An 18549-nucleotide genomic window follows, 5' to 3' on the forward strand; every position below is an offset into this window, starting at 1 on the left:
CAGTAGTGAAGCTGAGGTGTCTATGACGTGTTCAGCAGTCTGATGGCCTGATGGAAGAAGCTGTCTCTCAGTCTGCTGGTACGGGACCGGATGCTGCAGAACCTCCTTCCTGATGGAAGCAGTCTGAACAGTTTATGGCTGGGGTGACTGGAGTCCTTGATGATCCTCCCCGCTTTCCTCAGGCACCGCTTCCTGTAGATGTCTTGGAGGGAGGGAAGCTCACCTCCAATTATCCGTTCAGAGCACCGCACTACTCGCTGGAGAGCTTTGCAGTTGTAGGCGGTGCTGTTGCCATACCAGGTGGTGATGCATCCAGTGAGGATGCTCTCAATGGCACAGCGATAGAAGGTCCTGAGGATGCGGGGGCTCATGCCGATTCTTTTCAGTCTCCTGAGAAAGAAGAGGCGCTGCTGCGCCTTCTTCACTGTTTTATTTGTGTGTACTGACCACGTAAGATCCTCAGCCAGGTGTACGCCAAGGAACCGGAAGCTGCTCACTCTCTCCACAGCAGCGCCGTTGATGGTGATGGGGGTGTGTACTTCTCTGCACCTCCGGAAGTCCACTATCATGAACACGCCCCCCATAAAAGCTCAGTCTCCGCCTACAGCCTCTCAGATTTGTTTGGTAATAGCCTCTTGTATAATCGCTGCTTAACTGAAAATCGATTTTTGTGTGAAGAAAACAAACACGGCTGTTATTTAAGTGAGCGCAGACTGGACATCGGTCCTTTCAGTCGGTGACAACACCCGGGGCCAACATGGTGGTCATATTGCGCTGTTGCCCGCTAATCCAGTGGCTGTCCCTGGCCGTTTTGCTGGGCTCGGTTGTCGGACTCGGTGAGGACCTCGACCGGCCTCTCTTAGGGCCCCCCGGCTCTTCTATCCGGGTCCACGAGTCCGACCCGGGTCTTAAGAAGGCTCTGGCCTTTGCAGAGGAGCGATACAACCGGGTCTCCAATGCGATGCATCTCCGCAGAGTCAGCCGGGTCATCTCTGCCAACAAACAGGTATAATTATTATTGGTGGCTTTCCTTCTGATTTCATAATATTTATTCAACATATTTTGGTCTTCTAGTGGACTTGCAAAGAACGGTTAAAGTATTGTTTGTCGATTTATCTCATTGTAATAAGCGTTGTGTATGCTCGGTTTTTTGTAAACAAGTGCGCTGCTGGAGGGTCGTCATTTTAGCTAAACACAGGCCGGAAAAAGGGGCGACGTACCTTCAAAGTAATAGCGTAAACGTCTTTGCTGCGCTGGTCAGCAAGGGATTAGATTATGCTTAAACAAAAAACAAACAAACATGTATTCCTATTTATTTAAAAATTTCAAGAGGTTTCAACTTGGAGAACAGCATTTATTATTTTATTTTACCTATTTTTATTCTCAAGCGTTCAAGATAAGATTTTATGCGCGGTTTATTGCAGCCGGAAGTTATGTCCTTGACTTTAAATTAACAATGTCTCCGCAGTGTGGCTTGTTTGGAGCATAACGAGCGCCCATAAAACAATAACACGCATTATATTTTATACCACGTCTAAATAAAAATCTTTATTTATACCAAGATTTTGTGTCTTTAAATTAAAAATGTCCGAATGTTTGTGTGTTCATCTGTATTCCAGCTGGTTAAAGGGATCCGTTACACTTTAACAGTGGAGCTGAGTAACACTCAATGTAAGAAGTCCACCATGCTCAGGACATGTGACTTCTATCCCGAGTTAAATCAACTCAAGGTAGGGTGTGCGTGTGCGTGAGAGAGAGAGAGAGATAGCTCTTGTGATAAAAATTAAGAAGCAGAGAGAATGTGTTATATGAGTTTATATTTAAGAGAAAAAAAGCTCTGTGTGTGTGTGTGTGTGTGTGTGTGTGTGTGTGTGTGTGTGTGTGTGTCCAGCTGTGTATTGATTTTTTTTATTGCGCCAGTTTTGCTGGTTTTGATCTTGTGACTCAACCTTGACTTGGAGTGATCTCTCTTATGCCTCATTCACGCTTGCATTCATTTACAGTATTGACTCTTTTTTTTTTCTTTGTTCCTGTTTTCTTCCCAACTAAAAATATCTAAGTTATAAGTAAATCTATAAATGGGGCTTTTTACAAGAGACCCAAACCTACACATAACAGCTGTTATCGCTTTTCCTCTAATTTATTTTTGTTTTTATGTCTCAGACAGAAGTCTGCGTCTTCGAGGTGTGGGACATCCCTTGGCAGGGGGCGTCAACCTTGCTCAAACAGAAGTGCCAGCCCAAAGGTCAGTCAGCAGCCAAACAGACTCATCATCCAACATTTAAGATTCACAACCACCCATTATGGAAGTCATATGGTAGACATTTATAGCTGAACACCATAGTTGCGGCTCACTTGGTCTTCTCTTACAGTGCTGTTAAAAAATACACTGATTATCTTATCATCCAAAAACACATCAACAAGTATTTTTTAGACCTTTTTTACCCCCCAAAAAACACAATAAAAGAGTTCAGCATTTCTGTTCTATGATAATAACTTAATCATGATATTTCTGACCACATATAGAGAAAACTCCTTTTAAAATGCATTTATTTCTACTGATTGTCAGTGAACTTTCCTAGCAACCCACATCAGCCAGTCAGGCCATGAGATTTTTTTTTTACATGCTTGTTTTACAAAGAGATAAATGAGGTGGAAGGTTGAACAAAGGAGAAATTGACATTTTTGCATTTGATGTTGCAAATATGTTGATTTTATGTTGTTTTTTGTATTTTTGTTGTTTCTTTCTGTCATATTTATCAGCTTGAAAATCGTCCGTGAAAATTGTGAATTGCAGCAACCTGCATGACAGTTTGACTGACTGATTTAAGTGTTAAATACTCTCACACTTCCCATTGTCTTCCTGTGTTTCATTTCTCTTATCAGTTGAATTTGAAGTAGAAGAGAGCAACAAGGTAGAGGATCCATCCACCAGCCAGCCTCTGGAGGTAAAATTAATGTCAGGCTCTACAGCTACAGGCCTGTGGTTTTATCTGCCTGTCTGCTTGTTTGTTTAAACTGTTCTAATCGATTTAGATTTGAGATCGAGGCTTTCTGTCGTTGATTCTGTGTGTGTGTTTGCATTAGGAGTCGGTGGAGCTGCTGGGCCGGTTTAAAGAGTTCATGACTAAGTACAATAAAGTCTACAGCAGTCAGGAGGGTGAGTGACTGAATCTCATTCATACCACGTATGGACATTGTGTCACATTCCTGTCAGAGCTGCAGGTTTTTGAACATGTTTTCATAATGTTCACATTCTTTTTTCATGATAGCGCTTTAGCCTGCATTTGCAGCTGGCACAGTGGACTGTGTTCACAGACAGTGATTGCAGGAAGTGAGCCTGAGCCCGCGCAGTGATTTCCATGATAGAATCATCATGTCTGTTTTTAGTGCAGTGCTGCCTCAGGACTAAAAATCACAGGCATCCAATGCTATTTTTGGTCTTGTCCTTTGTGCTCAGAGATTTCTCCAGATTCTTTAAATCGTTTGATATCCTGTCCCTTAGATCATCAGATATTCACAGTCTTCACATTTTTTTGTTAGGGAACATTCTGATATTTTTCCACAATTTGTAGATGTAGTTTTTTGCTGATTGGTGAACCTCCGTCTCTCTAAGATGCTCTTTTTATACCCAGTCATGTTACTCACCTGTTCCCAGTTAACCCAATTACTTGCAACTTGCAAAATGTATCGCCAACTGTTTTCTTTTAGTACCAATTACTTTTCCAGTCTTTATTTTTTTACTCTGTCCCAACTTTTTTGACACATATTGGTGCCATCAAATTCAAAGTGAAATATTTAATGTCTCAGGTTAAACATCTGATATGTCTCTTCTCTTGTTCGCACTTTAGAAACAAAATTAAATTCAACTGAAAATGAAAAAAATGAAAGGCTTTTAAGCAGAATCTTTTATGAATATGTGCTTTTGACCCTTCACCTTGCAGAAGTGGACCGCCGTTTGCGCATCTTCCACGAGAACCTGAAGACTGCTGAGAAGCTCCAGGCTTTGGATCAAGGTTCAGCTGAGTATGGAGTCACCAAGTTCAGCGACCTCACCGGTACGTAACTGTGAATGCACGTCCACAGTTTCTAATGAGAGAACGCCTCTTCTGCTTTCCACGTGTTGCTTCAGCTTAAGAAAACAAAGTGAAATATCCTTCTGCTTTTCTCCAGAGGAGGAGTTTCGCTCTACATACTTAAACCCACTGCTGAGTCAATGGACTCTCCATCAACCAATGAAACCAGCTACTCCCGCCAAAGGCCCCTCGCCTGACAGCTGGGATTGGAGGGATCATGGAGCTGTCAGTCCTGTTAAGAACCAGGTGCCAACAAACAGAGTTCATTATGGGGCGGTCACCCTAAAGAGCTTGTTGGTAGCGATTAAATTGTACACCGTGCCCACTTTATGCTTATTAGGGTGTGTTTTTTTCTCCTGCAGGGAATGTGTGGATCTTGCTGGGCATTTTCTGTCATAGGCAACATTGAAGGCCAGTGGTTCCTGAAAAATGGAACGTTGCTGTCACTTTCCGAACAAGGTGACACAGAAAAGTAGCACAGATGATAGAATTAATCAGGGGTTTTCAAATCCAGCATAAAGTCTTGACATGCTTGAGTACTGATTTGTTCTTCACAGAGCTGGTTGACTGTGACGGGCTGGACCAAGCGTGCAGAGGCGGGCTTCCATCAAATGCTTATGAAGCTATTGAGAAGCTGGGTAGAACTAAGATTTTATTCTGTGTTTAGCAATAAGTAAAAGCAGAGAGATGTTTTTACTGATAACACAAGCAGATTTTTCCTTAAAGTGCTTTCTTATAATCTTTGCCCCTCGTGTGGTTAAGGGGGTCTGGAGACTGAAAGTGACTACTCCTACACCGGGCACAAGCAGAGGTGTGACTTCACCACCGGGAAGGTGGCCGCCTACATCAACAGCTCCGTGGAGCTGCCCAAAGAGGAGAAGGGTGAGCACACAGTGGTTTAACTGCATGGACATGTCCATGATTTTTATCTTATTCTAACTGTAGTGAGTCTGTTTGAAACTAAGGGTTGTTGAATTGACTCATTTTGATTTATTTTTGTATTTTTTCCTTCTCAGAGATTGCTGCTTGGCTGGCTGAGAATGGGCCAGTCTCTGTTGCTCTGAATGCTTTTGCAATGCAGGTAGGAGGTTTTTTAAGAAGTTAAATCACTCCTCAAAACAACAAGAAGCAAAGCAGCTCAGTCGTTGCGCAGTGTTTATTTTTAAGAGGATGAATTCTTTTTGTTTTCTTTGTTTTTTAGAGGTACTTGAAGAAGTTTATAGTGTAGTCAAAATCAGAGAAGGGTATCAGTGAGTATGTGATAAATAATAAGTACTGATTTGTAAACAACTGGACACGAATAACTTGAGCTTATTATTCAATATTACTGAAGTATATTTGTGACTAACTAAACAGCTCAGTCTCTAACAATCCTCTCTTTAAAGATGTTTTAGGGTCAGCTTGAAATTAAGATGGAAATGTAAAAGTGAGGTCAGAGGTCAAATGTGATGTGATATTTAGATGCAAACATACTGTGATAGTTAGAATCCCCATTTATCATTCTATTGTCTTATATAAGAGTATAAAAATACATTGTCATTATTAACAATGGCAATCAGAAACTGAGTTTTAAATTAATGTGACCCCACTCTACAAGCCTACAAAGTTTTACCAGAATGAAACGAACATCAGCTCCTCAGTGGAGGTGTCAACTAGGAGTGGAATAAAAATATCAATAGAATATGTCACGTTGCCTTCTTGTGTAATGTTGGTTTATATGTTACTGATTTATTAAAACATTCCTAACCCCCACCAGTTTGACTTATCAGAGTCAGTACTTGGTGGTGGTGCTTATCAAACAGCAAAGTCGTATGTAGATCATTTTCTTGCATGTGTATAGTATCATGGGCAGTGTATTGTTACTGTATCATATCAGGAGTGACATATTTCCTGCCCAAATAATAGCAATAATAGCTTCCTACCATGGAAGCACAGCATGAGTGGAGGTCTCTTTTTTTCCTCTTGTACCTTCCCGTTGTTGTGTACATTTCAGTGTTTTTCTGTAACGCTACCGATCTCCGACTTGTAACCCCGTGTGATGTTTGTGTTATGAGTGTAAGGTCGGGGGTGTTTCCATCTCGCTGCAGGACAACCTGCTAGTGACAAATAAAAAAAAGCTGTTTCATTCATTCATTCATTCATCTAAACTGGACATAAACGATAATAAAGATAATAATCTTAAGATACATGTTATTCTTACATTATCTTGAATATCATTTCATTCCCTCCAGTTTTACAGGAAGGGCATATCTCACCCTCTGAAGATTTTCTGCAACCCCTGGATGATCGACCACGCTGTGCTGTTGGTGGGATACGGAGAACGTAATTTTTTTATTTTGTTTTTTTGTCTTAAATATTTGCCCAGTTTCTGGAAAGCATAGACACATCTTTTTGCCTCGTTTGTCAACAATGTTTCCCCCCTGTGTTCTCAGGTAAAGGTATTCCCTTCTGGGCCATCAAAAACAGCTGGGGGGAGGATTATGGAGAGCAGGTGAGACAGCACGACCTTTAGAACACTTATCATTCTAAAAATCTTTCATTTGAAACCAACTACATGACTGAGGATCACCGACATAAAGCACCGTTTTCATAATAGAAGTGCTGATCCGTGCACTAGGCTTTACAAAGCTGACTGTTGTTTCATAGCATAATGAAAAAATGAGTTCTGTTCATGTACAGCTGTGAGGGAGTGAGTGTTAATTTGTTTTTTCTCCTTCACACAGGGTTACTACAACCTCTACAGGGGCTCCAATGCATGTGGGATCAACAAGATGTGCTCATCTGCTGTAGTCAACTGAACCCCTAACACACACACACACACACACACACACACACACACACACACACACACACACACACACACACACCATCATCACTTATCCAGAATGCACAAGAGCTCAACACGCACACATGTGAAGTCCTGCTGATGTTTCTTCTCCGTTAGACCAAACCAGTGTTTTACCAGCTCTAATAAAGCTAGCTTTGATGTGATACTGAAACTTTCCAGTAATTTTAAATCAAGATTACATCTGCTTTTTCTGTTAGTCCTGAAGCTTGGTTAAAATAATTAATGTGTTTAAGGTAACAGCTTATAAGTCATCTTTACTTACAGTAACAGAGCCCATGCTCATAGTGGTGAGCTGATGGTATGTGCTTCAAAGAGTTTTTGAAAAACAAGGCTTTGATTCTGAAGTGATTTACTGCACAAACTCAGTTTAGTGCAATGCAATTGCAATAATAGCTGTATAACAGTGAGAAATGAATGATGGGAGTTGAATTTAAAAAAAAGTGTGAAATCTAGTTGTTTGTTATTTTATGATCTACCTATCCATTTTCTTCTGCTTATCCAATCCACGGTCACTGGGGGACGCTGGAGCCTATCCCAGCTGCCATGGGGGAGAAATGAGGTAAACCCTGGACAGTCTGTCATAGGGGTAACACAGAGAGACAGGCAACCTTTCACTGGAAATTTAGAATCACTGATTCACACAAGTGCATGTCTCTGGACTGTGGGAGGAAGCTGGAGAACCCACAGATGCTCAAGAAGAAAATGATGGGTTCAAACCCAGAACCTTCTTGCAGCAGTGCTAACCACCACACCACTGTGCTGCCCTATTTTATTATAAAGTTTTTCATGTGCACTGAAACTATAAACTGGTTGACAGTACAATTAAAGCATTACTTTTTATAATTTATTTAGTGCATATATAATAACTTTAACCATAAGGCAAAATTAACTTCAAATAACTACAGCGGCCTATAAAGGGAGAAAACATTTTAACCTGTTTATGATTTTAAACGGTATGTTGGGAAGAAGCAGGACAAACACAATGTAGGAAAACACTTTGAACGATAGAGGAGCAACAACATTCGTGTTCTTGAATGTTCCTTTAATCAAAACAACCTCATTTTCCCACAATGCCAAGGGAAGGTAACGGAACAGCTGGTCTTTAGCAGTAGCTTCTAAAATAAGAAACAAAAGTCGTCGTAAGTTAGTGATATAATCTTACGGTGAATTACAATGAATCCTGAAGTTCATTTACATATATTTAGTCACATTTTAACCAGTCATTAAAAGGGCTTTTAGCGATAAAATGAACATTTTACACGTATGGAACTTTTATTTTGAAAATATACCCCACTTGACATCGGAAGTGTAACGTTCCCTGTCTTTCCCCGCACTGTGGACTGAAAACAAGAACGCATGTCATTCCTTTTTTTTTTGACTGAATATTTCAGGTTCTTTTTGTACACGAACGTATACCTGCTGCTCGGAGACAGATTCTGCGTCAAAAAGACAAACAGCCACTCCTGTCTTTCTTTCTTTCAAGGTAGTATTTAACCTGCTAATGTGGAGACAGCTAATGTTAGCCTTTTCCGCTAAGTTATTATTCGTAAGCAACTACTTACTGTTTAGAAGAAAATTGGCAGAGGAAGTTTAAATTATTAAGGTACACAGAAAGTTTTATAGACGTTTATAAAGAAAGGTCTAGCCTTTAAATGTGTCTTTAGTTAACTAGAACTTTCGACCCACTCTTTCTTTCTCAGCTGGCGAAGGAACGTGAAGGCTGTCGGTTATAATGTCACAGGCCACTAAACGCAAACACGTTGTCAAGGAGGTTCTTGGAGACTTTGTCACACCCACAGAAAACCAGCAGATCGTAAAGGTAAACTTTGTATAAAGTTCCCTGTATTTCCTACATACTACAACATTCACATTTTAGTAATCAGCAGCATACACTGGATACTTGTGTACTTAGGTACAGATTGGAAGTACAGGTAAGACCCCCATTTAACTCCAGAGCTGCCTTAAAGTGGACATGTAACACCACTTGTAGAAAGGCTTATTTACACTGTGGTGCCCTGCTCAAACCCAAACATTAACGCTAACAAGTGGATTTTTCCTGTTTCAGTGCAGGTATTTAAAAGTGCAATGGCAGGGAGAGCCTTCAGCTTTCAGGCTCCTCTTCCGTGGAATCAGTTTCCAGTTTGGATTCAGGAGAAAGATGCCCTCTCTACTTTTAAGACTAGCATTAAAGCTTTCCTTTTCATATATAGATATAGTTAGGGCTGAATCAGGTGACTGCAATAGATCTAGGCCTCCAGGGGCTTCAAAGTGTTTCTTCCTCACTCAGTGTTTTCACCCACTGTGTTTATACACCACCAGTGAATCATTAGTTATTACTATTCTCTTGATCTCTTCCCCAGTGTCTTTTTCTCTTTCTGCCTCCCCTCGCCCCCGATTGCAGCAGATGGCTGCTCCTCCCTGAGCCTGGTTCTACTGGTGCTTGCTCAAAGGGGGTCATTTGATTCTTTTCTCTCTATTATTGTAGGGTCTCTACCTTACAATATATGGCACCTTGAGGTGACTTTCCTTGTGATTTGTTGTTATTTAATGTAAATAAAATTGAACTGAATTGTCCAGTTTTGGTGAGCCTGTGCAAATTATAGCCTCAGTTTCCTGTTCTTAGCTGACACCTGACCCAGTGTGGTCTTCTGCGGCTGTAGTCCCTTTACAACAAGGTTTGATATGCTCTGTGTTCAGAGATGCTCTTCTGCACATTGTGGTTGTAACGAGTGGATATTTAACTATTCTCTGTAAATTGTAGCGATAATTGTGTCTCACATCAGCAGTTTCTGAAAATATTTAGACCAGCTTGCTGACACCAACAACCATGCCACATTCAGTGTCACTTAAATCGCCCTTCTCCCCCATTCTGATGCTCAGTTTTAACTTCCGCAGGTTGTCTTGACCATTTTCACACACCTAAGTCCATTGACCATCCTCTGCAACATTTTACATTAACAAGCAGTTGAACAAGTGCACCTCATAAAGTGGCTGTTGAGTGTATTTTTCTGATTCCATGTTTCCTCTGCTTCTTCACTTTTACAGGTAACTGGGAGCCGTGGTAACAACCTACATGATGCTGTAACAGCTCAGGGTGAGACCTTCTTGGTGAGCATGCCCACCAAGTTCCGCAAGAACATCTGGATCAAGAGAGGTAAGCAATGGAAAGGGAAGTTACGTGTTTAAAAGTTTGAGTAATAATCCAGTGACAGCTGGTGGCAAATATTATTTAGTGGCTTGTGGCACAGACGTTCATGCTGCACCGTGTGTGCTGCTGCCCACAACAAAATTGGGGTGCTTTTTGTGGGCTTACTAGTTAGTTTACACTTTTGATATTTCACTGCACCTTACTTGCTGGAGACTTATCAGCTGCACATCCATAATGTATACAGTACAGTGAACCTCGTTGTCATGGTGTTCATTGCCTTTTCAAAACAAAAGAATAATATATATCGTAGTGCAAACATATAAGTTAGTAATGTGATCTCCCGCTAGCTAGTACTGGTCTAAATAAGACCCCCATTTATGTTCATTCATTTAAATTTCATCTTCTCACTCCAAAGGTGACTATGTGATTGTGGATCCTATTGAAGAAGGAGAGAAGGTGAAGGCAGAGATCAGCTTTATTCTCTACAAGGATCACATTCAATACCTACAAAAACAGAACCTCTGGTAGGTGGGAACACACTGCACAACCTTTACGTTCCTCGATCAGCCTCATTTGTCACATGTTTTGCACTTTTTACATTTTTTTCTTGTCTCCAGGCCAGAGGGCTTTATGGACGAGCATTCGACGCAGGATAAGACAAAGAAAAAGCTGGAAAAGGACGAGGACGAGGATGCTAGCGATTCTGAAGATGACGATAGCGACCTCTTTGTAAACACTAACCGCTGTAACTATCAGTACAGTGAAAGTGAGGAGGAGGAGGACGATAGCGAAGAGGATGAGGACAGGGATCAGGACAAAGAGAAAAGGAGGGAAAATGCCTCATAGCAGCAGCACTGAGGACACGGACAATCAGGAGTTGTGAAACAGATGCGACAGCATGCTCCCCTGTATTGCTGTCATCACTGACTGATGCTATGATGATCTGAAGCAATGGTCCACCTGCAACAGCGCCCTCTGCAGTTCATGTACTGAATGGCTGGGCTCATTCAATGTATTTAGTAATTCCTGCTTGTTTTACAAATCTGTGAGATTAAAATGTATCTGAAATTTAACATGGGATACATTTCTAGTGTTTTTTTCTGATGATAGGTCCATTGCACATCACTGGTACCTTATATAAAAGGGCACACAGTATATTTGTACGATGACGTTAAATTTATGCAACCTTTTCCGTAGAAACCTGTTTAATTTTGCTGTCAAAGAAAATCCAAATGTCCTATTGGTGCTGGATATGGTTCTAAAAATTATTGTATCAGCTTGAGTTACAAATGAAAGCTGTTTTATTTTCATCTTATCCAGCAGCAAAAGTTAATTTGTGAAATGACTGAAAAGCTTTTGAAATGGAATAAATCCCAAGCAGAGTATGCTTATGTCACACTGACTCGATATCTTCCTGTGCATGTCTCCATCTTGCCGGATTCAAGACTTAATCCTGAATGCATTTCATTATTACGCAGTCAAGCAGCCATCTCCTCCGGGAAAGGTTGTGTAGATGTCACACTAGCATATCTGGAAAAAAAACTACAATATATGGATTCTCAGAAATTACATCACAGTGTCGTCAGCGCACAGAAAATTCCTACTGCAAGCGGAACCAGTCCCACGCCTTTTTGGCTGACTCATTTCTTCCCCCAAGGTGTGAGAAAACTTCGTCATAACTCACATGACATTGAACAGAAGAGAGATGATTCCTGTCATTACAATTTTGCTCTCACTGAGTAACTGCACAATGAAAGCATCTATGTCGTATTTTGACAAAAATAATTTTAAATAAGAATGTACACTCAGTTTTTTCAAAAGCCCATGAATACCTGAAATGTATCCTACAATAATTATATCAAATAATACATGTAGTGAAACACTGCGCACTAATCTATACATGAATTAAACACTGCGGTCATACACACGAACTGCTGAAGGAGCTTTATTGGATTTAACGCTCCACTTTGTGACAGTGCACAAAACTGGAGGAGAACAGACCTGTTTTTCCTCCCTGTCAAGGACGGGAAACACCAACCAACTCCACCTTTGCCTGACGCCTTTAGCCTCAGTGTTTGGATGAATGCCAATCTCTTATTTATCGCCTAAAGTTTAATACTGTAGTCCACTATCAGTTGGATTTTAATTCCACTTGTAATGGGATGAGATTGTTTCAGTCTTGATCATTTATGAACTCAGACATGAAAATCCAGATATATATTACAATAAAACAGATATCACATTTGTTTGGTTTGTTTTGAGCCTTGGCACTGCAAAACTAGCTCAGCTGCTGTAACCTGAAACTCGAATACCTGTTGTCTTGTTTAACTCATTCAATTCAATTCAGTTTTATTTATATGGTACGGTGGCCCTGAGAGGCCGAATGGACTGCAACTTAAGAAAACACCAGCAATAAGAAAAATGCTGCAAAAGCACACAAAACACAACGGAAATAGGAAAAAAAAAAAAAAAAAAAAAAAAAAACAGAAATAGGAAAAAACTGATTTCCTAAAGCACAAGGGAAGTGTTCCTGGGAGACACCTCTGGCAAAACCAGGTTCAGGGGCAGGTAGGTACTCATGTACTTCATCTAGCTGTTCAGAAATTACTGACAGCATGATAGCATTTAGCATCAGCTCCAGAGGCGGAGGCAGACATTTGATACACCCGGGGCTTAGCCCTACAGGGTAGTATGCATGTGGGATTGGGGGGGTTAGAAATGACTGAAAGATTAATAATAATAATAATAACAGATTGGATTTATATAGCGCTTTTCAAGGCCACTATTCTTTCACTCTCACATTCACACACTGGTGGAGGCAGCTACAGTTGTAGCCACAGCTGCCCTGGGGCAGACTGACAGAAGCGAGGCTGCCATATCGCGCCATCGGCCCCTCTGGCCAACACCAGTAGGCGGTAGGGTAAAGTGTCTTGCCCAAGGACACAGCGACCAGGACAGAGAGCCTGGGGATTGAACCGGCAACCTTCCGGTTACAGATGCGCTTCCCAACCCCTTGAGCCACGAACATTTTTTTACTGTACAACATCAATTTAGAGTAAACTTGGTTTTTTTTGGATAAATAAATGTTGAAATATCTTTTGAATTAGTTAAATGTCAGAATAAAGAGAGACAGAGATCTGTCTATTTTTTATCACTTTCATTAAATTTAGGAGTACATATACACTAAGTTTATTGTTAATTAATAAGAAAACTCCAGACGATTCCATCCTGAGCTGAAGAAGCTTCTGATAGGTTAGTAGAGTCCATGTGAGTAAATTGGTGGCACAGCTGTGGATGCATATAAGGCAAAACACAGAGCCTGTTTCTTTAAAATGGGAAAATCAAGAGATGTCAACCAAATCACCTGGAAAAGAACTGTGGAGCTCCATAAGTGTGGCTTAATTTTGAATACAATTTGGTGCCATATAGAAATACAGATAGTTTCTCTCTTTACTCTTAAAGTTAACAAATGTGTTTTTTATGTTTATCAATCTAAAAAAAAAAAAACATTTAGTCTGATTTGATGTTACAATTAAAAAAGTGTTTCTGTTTTTATCTGAAGAGTTTGTAAATATCTGGTTTCAACTGTATATTTGATGATGTTGGTGTTTGGCTTGATTTTCAGCACAAAGAGGGAGAGAGAGAAACAGAGAGGGAGAGAGAGAATGAGGACAGCACAGAGATGGAACAAGAGCAGGTGAGACACACATGTTAGTCAAATGGTCGTTTACCAAAAGTATCACTGTATCATAGGTCCTCATGTATCTCGTACCTAGTGTTTCTTTTTAGGTTTGTTATTTTTCAAATTCTATATTTATTAAGTTATGCAGGCTTGTTTGCACAACAAGGCTAAATAATTATATAAACTTTTGTGAATCTACATAGTGGACTTTGGTAGAATTAAAAAATAAGTGTAGTGCAGGTCTATGATGATTTTAGTGCTCATTTAGTTCTGATTCTGGTTCTGTCTTGGTTAAATCCTAAATAGTCCTGATTTTGAACTGTTGTAGTCCTGTTTTAACTCCGGATCAGTTCTGGGTCTGGTTGAATTGGGGTTTAGTCCTCGTGTCTTGATGCAGCCCCGTCTGAGCTGGTTCATACCAATATTAGGGGGGATTTACGCACAGTCGTAAATTCCCACAGTGCACTATGTGCTTCGAATATTGTGTGTAGTTTTTTTTTTATACAGTGCTGTTTGTGAGACAATGACCCCACCTCATTCCCTCATACTTCCTACTATATCCATTTTGCAGGCATTCAAACTTTGCATTATTGCATGCTTAAAGTAAGCAAGGATAGTCAAAGTTTAACAAACCAGTCTGCAAGGTATTTTAATTTCATAGTACAAACAGGAGCATGAAAGAAATGAAAAAAGATATTTAAAAATAATGTAATGCTTTGCAAATTATTATTAAAGTGCTAGTCATTCACATTATTCAGTGTTTTAAATATAAGTGAGGAACATAGACTTATGAAGTGAAAAAATAAATAGTAGACACAGTGACTGTATGTTTGTAAGTTTTCTCCCCAACAAACACAACAATGTCAACGAAACGTTTTACACCATCAAACGCACCTGCGGTAGCACCCAAAGGCAGAGGACGATGCTATTGCTAACCATCGCACAAAATGTTGGACTTCTGGACATGCTAAAGGAAGGTAGAAGTTACCGTATTTTTTGGATTATGAGGCACATTTAGCGAAACAAAATCCCGTGTTCTGGACCTGAAAACAGGGTTTGATCTTTGGTTTCATTCTATGATACTGGACTTATTTTTCTACGAAGGTTTGAACTTTGAGAGTGTTTAAACTAGAGAGAAAAGTGTGAAAATGTCCATGCCTGTCTGAGAAAAGTGTATAAACTGTGTAGGGAGGGGTTTTACAGCCTTAAAACATCTATACTAATTGTAAAAAAAAAAGTTTGCTACTTCGTGGATTTCACCTATCACGGGTTATTTTTAGAAAGTAACTCCCGTGATAAACAAGGGACCGCTGTAAAGCTCTTTGTTGGACTGGTGCGAAGGGCCTGCAGGTGCTCGTGGTCAGTGTTAGGTTACATCAAGTGTAGCAAGTACTTAATTTGAAGTTAGCCTAATGACACTTGGAATAATTAACCGAATTCTAACTTTAGTGTAGGATAGACATCAGTGAAGATAGCTTGTGAAACTGTTTACATCTTGTTGAATCCGGTTGTGTAAATCCACAAAGAGTGGCAGGTCAGCTGATCACAGTCTATACATGAAGAAAACCTACTGGAGCTCACATTAGAAATTACAGACTTGTGATTCTTTTCCCTATGCTGAGCCACTACACATAAATTACGGTTACTCCTGAGTGTCCCATTTTACTGTTTAGGTGTGGAGGCAAAGTCACCCTCTACAATGTAGGCAACAAAATGGTTATTTTTAAAAACAACAGAATGAAGCTGTCATGGGAATTAGAATTTAGATTGGAATAGTATTTGCCTTCTCATGTACTAATATTGTTTTATATTATATTAATGTAGGACAAGGTTCGGATGCCTTTTTACAAAAATGGTTATTAGAATTTTCCTTAAAGGAGTTCCTTTACATTTCCAAGCCTGTACTTTTTCCACTTAACCTTTACTGCAATCCTGTTATTCTTTATATGCAGTTTTTATGTCTCAGTGACCACTGAACTTAAACAACATATCTGCCCGTATAGCTTGCCCAGAGGCATTTCAAGGTGGCTACAAAGTGCTGGGGGTTATTTAGTTTTTCTCCTTCTGTTCAACTCTCAGAGGCACATGTCGACATTGTGCCTGTGTCTCTTTCAAGTCAGCCCAAAGTTTCACCACCTGTTTGGGGCTTCGCTTGTGGATCACTAAGATGGTGTGGTACGAACACGGGTCTTTCCCTTCATTTTTGGGGAAGTCAAACATGAGGAAGGCGTGGTTGTGCGTGGGGAAGGCATTGAGCCGCACCATGCACATCCCTACGTACACGTCATCGATGGGGAACAGGTGAACTCTTTTAGAAATTAAGTGCAGACGTCTGGTCAACTGACCCGAGTACACCAACCCTCCCCCGCCTGCATACGCGGGGTATAACCCTTTGTAGAAGCTGTGTGGGATAAAGTACTTTGAGATGTTGACTCGGTTGGGTGAAGCTGCTCCTATGACGTCCCCAAACACGAAGTTGTGCATGTTCTTCTTCACATGCGGCTTCTCCATCTGGATCTGGAGGTAGGTTATCAGTTTTGGTGTGTTGACAAAGATGTCATCATCTCCTTTGAAGACAAAGTGGGTCTGCTTGCAAGAGTGTGAGAACCAGCTCCAGAAGAGCACATCCTTCAAGGTGAGATTGAAAAATGTATCCTCAAAGTCCCACTGCAGAATATCTCCATAGAGCGTACTCTCCAACTTGAGTAACGCAGACACATCCACACCCGGTTCTTTGGTGTTTTGCTTGCCCAGCAGGAATACCCTGCGGACATAGGCTCCACCATTATCTCTGCCACTGCCATTTATCTTCTGTCCTGCCACCCATCCCACCTGGCCCCAGGTCTGCCGAATAGCCTGTCGGTTGTTGAAGTTATCCAGTGTTGTTTTGATGGCGAAGAGAATCAGAGGGTCCTCCCGCTCGTCTTTTCCCTGAGCTCCACATTCTCCACCTGGCTGGAGGAGAACCGGGTAGTCTCTTGTCTGCATGTACTTGGTGAAGTCTTGCACCTGTTGTGGTAGCTCGTCAACATTATATGTCATGTTGTTGAGTCTGCGAACTGCAGAGAAACTCTTCTTCAGCAGGAAATCATCAAAGCTGATATTCTTCATTAATCCCTTGGCTTCGTGGGGGTGCAGGATGGGGTTAAATTGACGGTCAACGACCAGCTGGAGCTGGTTCCAAAAAGCCTTTTTCTGACATTGGTTCTCCCAGAAAATTTTAGGGAGTGAGACGAAGATCTTATTTCTTAAAATTCCATTGGCCACAAAATGAGAACTCTTTGGCATGATTTCACTCGCTGGTGCTGTCATGCTCCTCATGCTCATACACACCGTGAGACCAACGTAGACAAAGAGCAGGGCCAGGAAGATGCAAGGCGTGCACACACAGATTAACACCCTGCGCCAGCGAAAGTAACACCGTGCCATTCAGCTGCAAATACACAAACACCAAGTTACACTGAAGAAATCTGACATCTGACAATTTCTGAGTTTCAAAATATAAAACAATTATTAAATGTACAATAGCGGATTTATGTGTATCTGGATCGAGAGGCAAAGCTCCGCAGAGAAATGAAGTGAAGAAGCATGAGGAAATGGAAGATTTGCAAAAGAGAGATGAACTAAGACCATATGTAACAGTGATCTCACAAACGAGTGCGTAAAATAGATTTTAGCTGAGTTCTTTTTGATCACATGATGATTAACAGCCAGTATAATTGGCTCATTTGGCATGTAAGCATTGAGATGCAAAGCAATTTTTTTCTGGTCATTTCAAAGCCATGCGCAATCTTGACTCCACCAATCAAAAACCATGTGCTTTGATTGAAATTTAGTAGTGTGGTTTTTAGCAGATAATTATCACAAGTTCAAAAGGAACGTTTATTTAGAGTTAAATTTAGTCACACTTTGAGGTATGAAAAAGAGTTAAGCACATTTTTATTAGCAGATAAACAAACGCAGTCTACAAATTCCTTGTGTTAACAAGAAACTGAAAAGATGATGTCATTTTAAAAAACTTACCTTCTTAGGTCTAAATCAGTGACAGCCCAAACTTCACTATTCCTAACTCTAACTCCTATTCTGACCCGAGCCAATAAGAAGATGTCATTTTTGGCTTTTATTATATTGTTTTCCCATTGAGGGTAGAAAGAAAATCATAATTTTAACAAACAAGCATAAAAAAATCACAGTTTTTCTAAAAACTCTGTTTTGGTCTCTTCCCAAATATAGAGGTTAGGGTTACCATGACTTCAACCCTAAAAGGTTTAATGAAGCTGTTGATGTCAGCAGTTTTCTTTGCTTACCTGTTTTTAATGAAGGCTTTCTATTTCACGGAATAATCACATAGTTGTTGTTATCTAGTTGAGGAGCGTTGTCCAGCACAGTTTTGTCTCATTTAGTCTGAGTAAACTCTCTACTCAAGAATTAAAGATAAAATACAGTGAGTCAGTCTATCAGGAAGGTTTCCTCTGTAGCTGAAGCTCCTCCTTTGAGCCCTCTGGCTGAGGAGGCTGCTTCGGGTTCTGCCGAGCAGCATGGATACACCCACTTGTGAAACGAAGAGAAATTCCACCCACAAACAATGGGAAACACATCAATGTGTTTCATAAGAAATGAAGACGATACAAAACTAATAACATTTATCAGTGACTCAGCTGTTGGTGTCACTACCCCAGAATCACAGAGAAAATACTATGTAAAACATATCAGTGTGGGTGTGAAACTTCACTAGTTCATTCAGTTCATCTTGTGCACATGAATAACCAGACATCAGTTTGGAAACAGAACTTCC

The 18549-nt window shown here is 40.5% G+C and overlaps 3 protein-coding genes across 4 annotated transcripts; 2 read left to right on the forward strand and 1 right to left on the reverse strand.

Moving 5' to 3' along the window:
- The first annotated feature begins 583 nt into the window (after positions 1 to 583).
- Positions 584 to 6943, forward strand: ctsf (cathepsin F). Its single transcript, XM_085419649.1, has 14 exons — positions 584 to 1006; positions 1620 to 1730; positions 2164 to 2245; positions 2887 to 2948; positions 3088 to 3160; positions 3945 to 4058; positions 4174 to 4322; positions 4439 to 4535; positions 4634 to 4714; positions 4839 to 4958; positions 5093 to 5157; positions 6308 to 6398; positions 6509 to 6567; positions 6800 to 6943. The coding sequence occupies exons 1-14, from the start codon at positions 758 to 760 to the stop codon at positions 6872 to 6874; spliced, it is 1428 nt and encodes a 475-aa protein (XP_085275775.1). The 5' UTR covers positions 584 to 757; the 3' UTR covers positions 6875 to 6943.
- A 1282-nt stretch (positions 6944 to 8225) lies between these two features.
- eif1ad (eukaryotic translation initiation factor 1A domain containing) lies at positions 8226 to 11457 on the forward strand. Of its 2 annotated transcripts, none has more exons than XM_085419667.1 (5): positions 8226 to 8527; positions 8625 to 8743; positions 9970 to 10078; positions 10488 to 10596; positions 10690 to 11457. In XM_085419667.1, the coding sequence occupies exons 2-5, from the start codon at positions 8657 to 8659 to the stop codon at positions 10916 to 10918; spliced, it is 534 nt and encodes a 177-aa protein (XP_085275793.1). In that variant the 5' UTR covers positions 8226 to 8527; positions 8625 to 8656; the 3' UTR covers positions 10919 to 11457. The 2 variants fall into 2 exon arrangements, with proteins under 2 accessions (XP_085275793.1, XP_085275786.1); XM_085419660.1 differs by having other exon boundaries at positions 8227 to 8407.
- A 3039-nt stretch (positions 11458 to 14496) lies between these two features.
- Positions 14497 to 18194, reverse strand: LOC146677249 (N-acetyllactosaminide beta-1,3-N-acetylglucosaminyltransferase 2). Its single transcript, XM_085381557.1, has 2 exons — positions 18062 to 18194; positions 14497 to 17187 (listed from the first exon to the last, which is right to left on the reverse strand). Exon 2 carries the CDS (start codon positions 17181 to 17183, stop codon positions 15804 to 15806), a length of 1380 nt encoding a protein of 459 aa, XP_085237683.1. The 5' UTR covers positions 17184 to 17187; positions 18062 to 18194; the 3' UTR covers positions 14497 to 15803.
- Between the last annotated feature and the right edge of the window lie 355 nt (positions 18195 to 18549).

The sequence above is a fragment of the Rhamphochromis longiceps genome, linkage group LG2, assembly GCF_057381845.1.
Source record: "Rhamphochromis longiceps isolate RC_006_pf linkage group LG2, R_longiceps_female_GT1.1, whole genome shotgun sequence".
Classification (NCBI taxonomy): Eukaryota; Metazoa; Chordata; class Actinopteri; order Cichliformes; family Cichlidae; genus Rhamphochromis; species Rhamphochromis longiceps.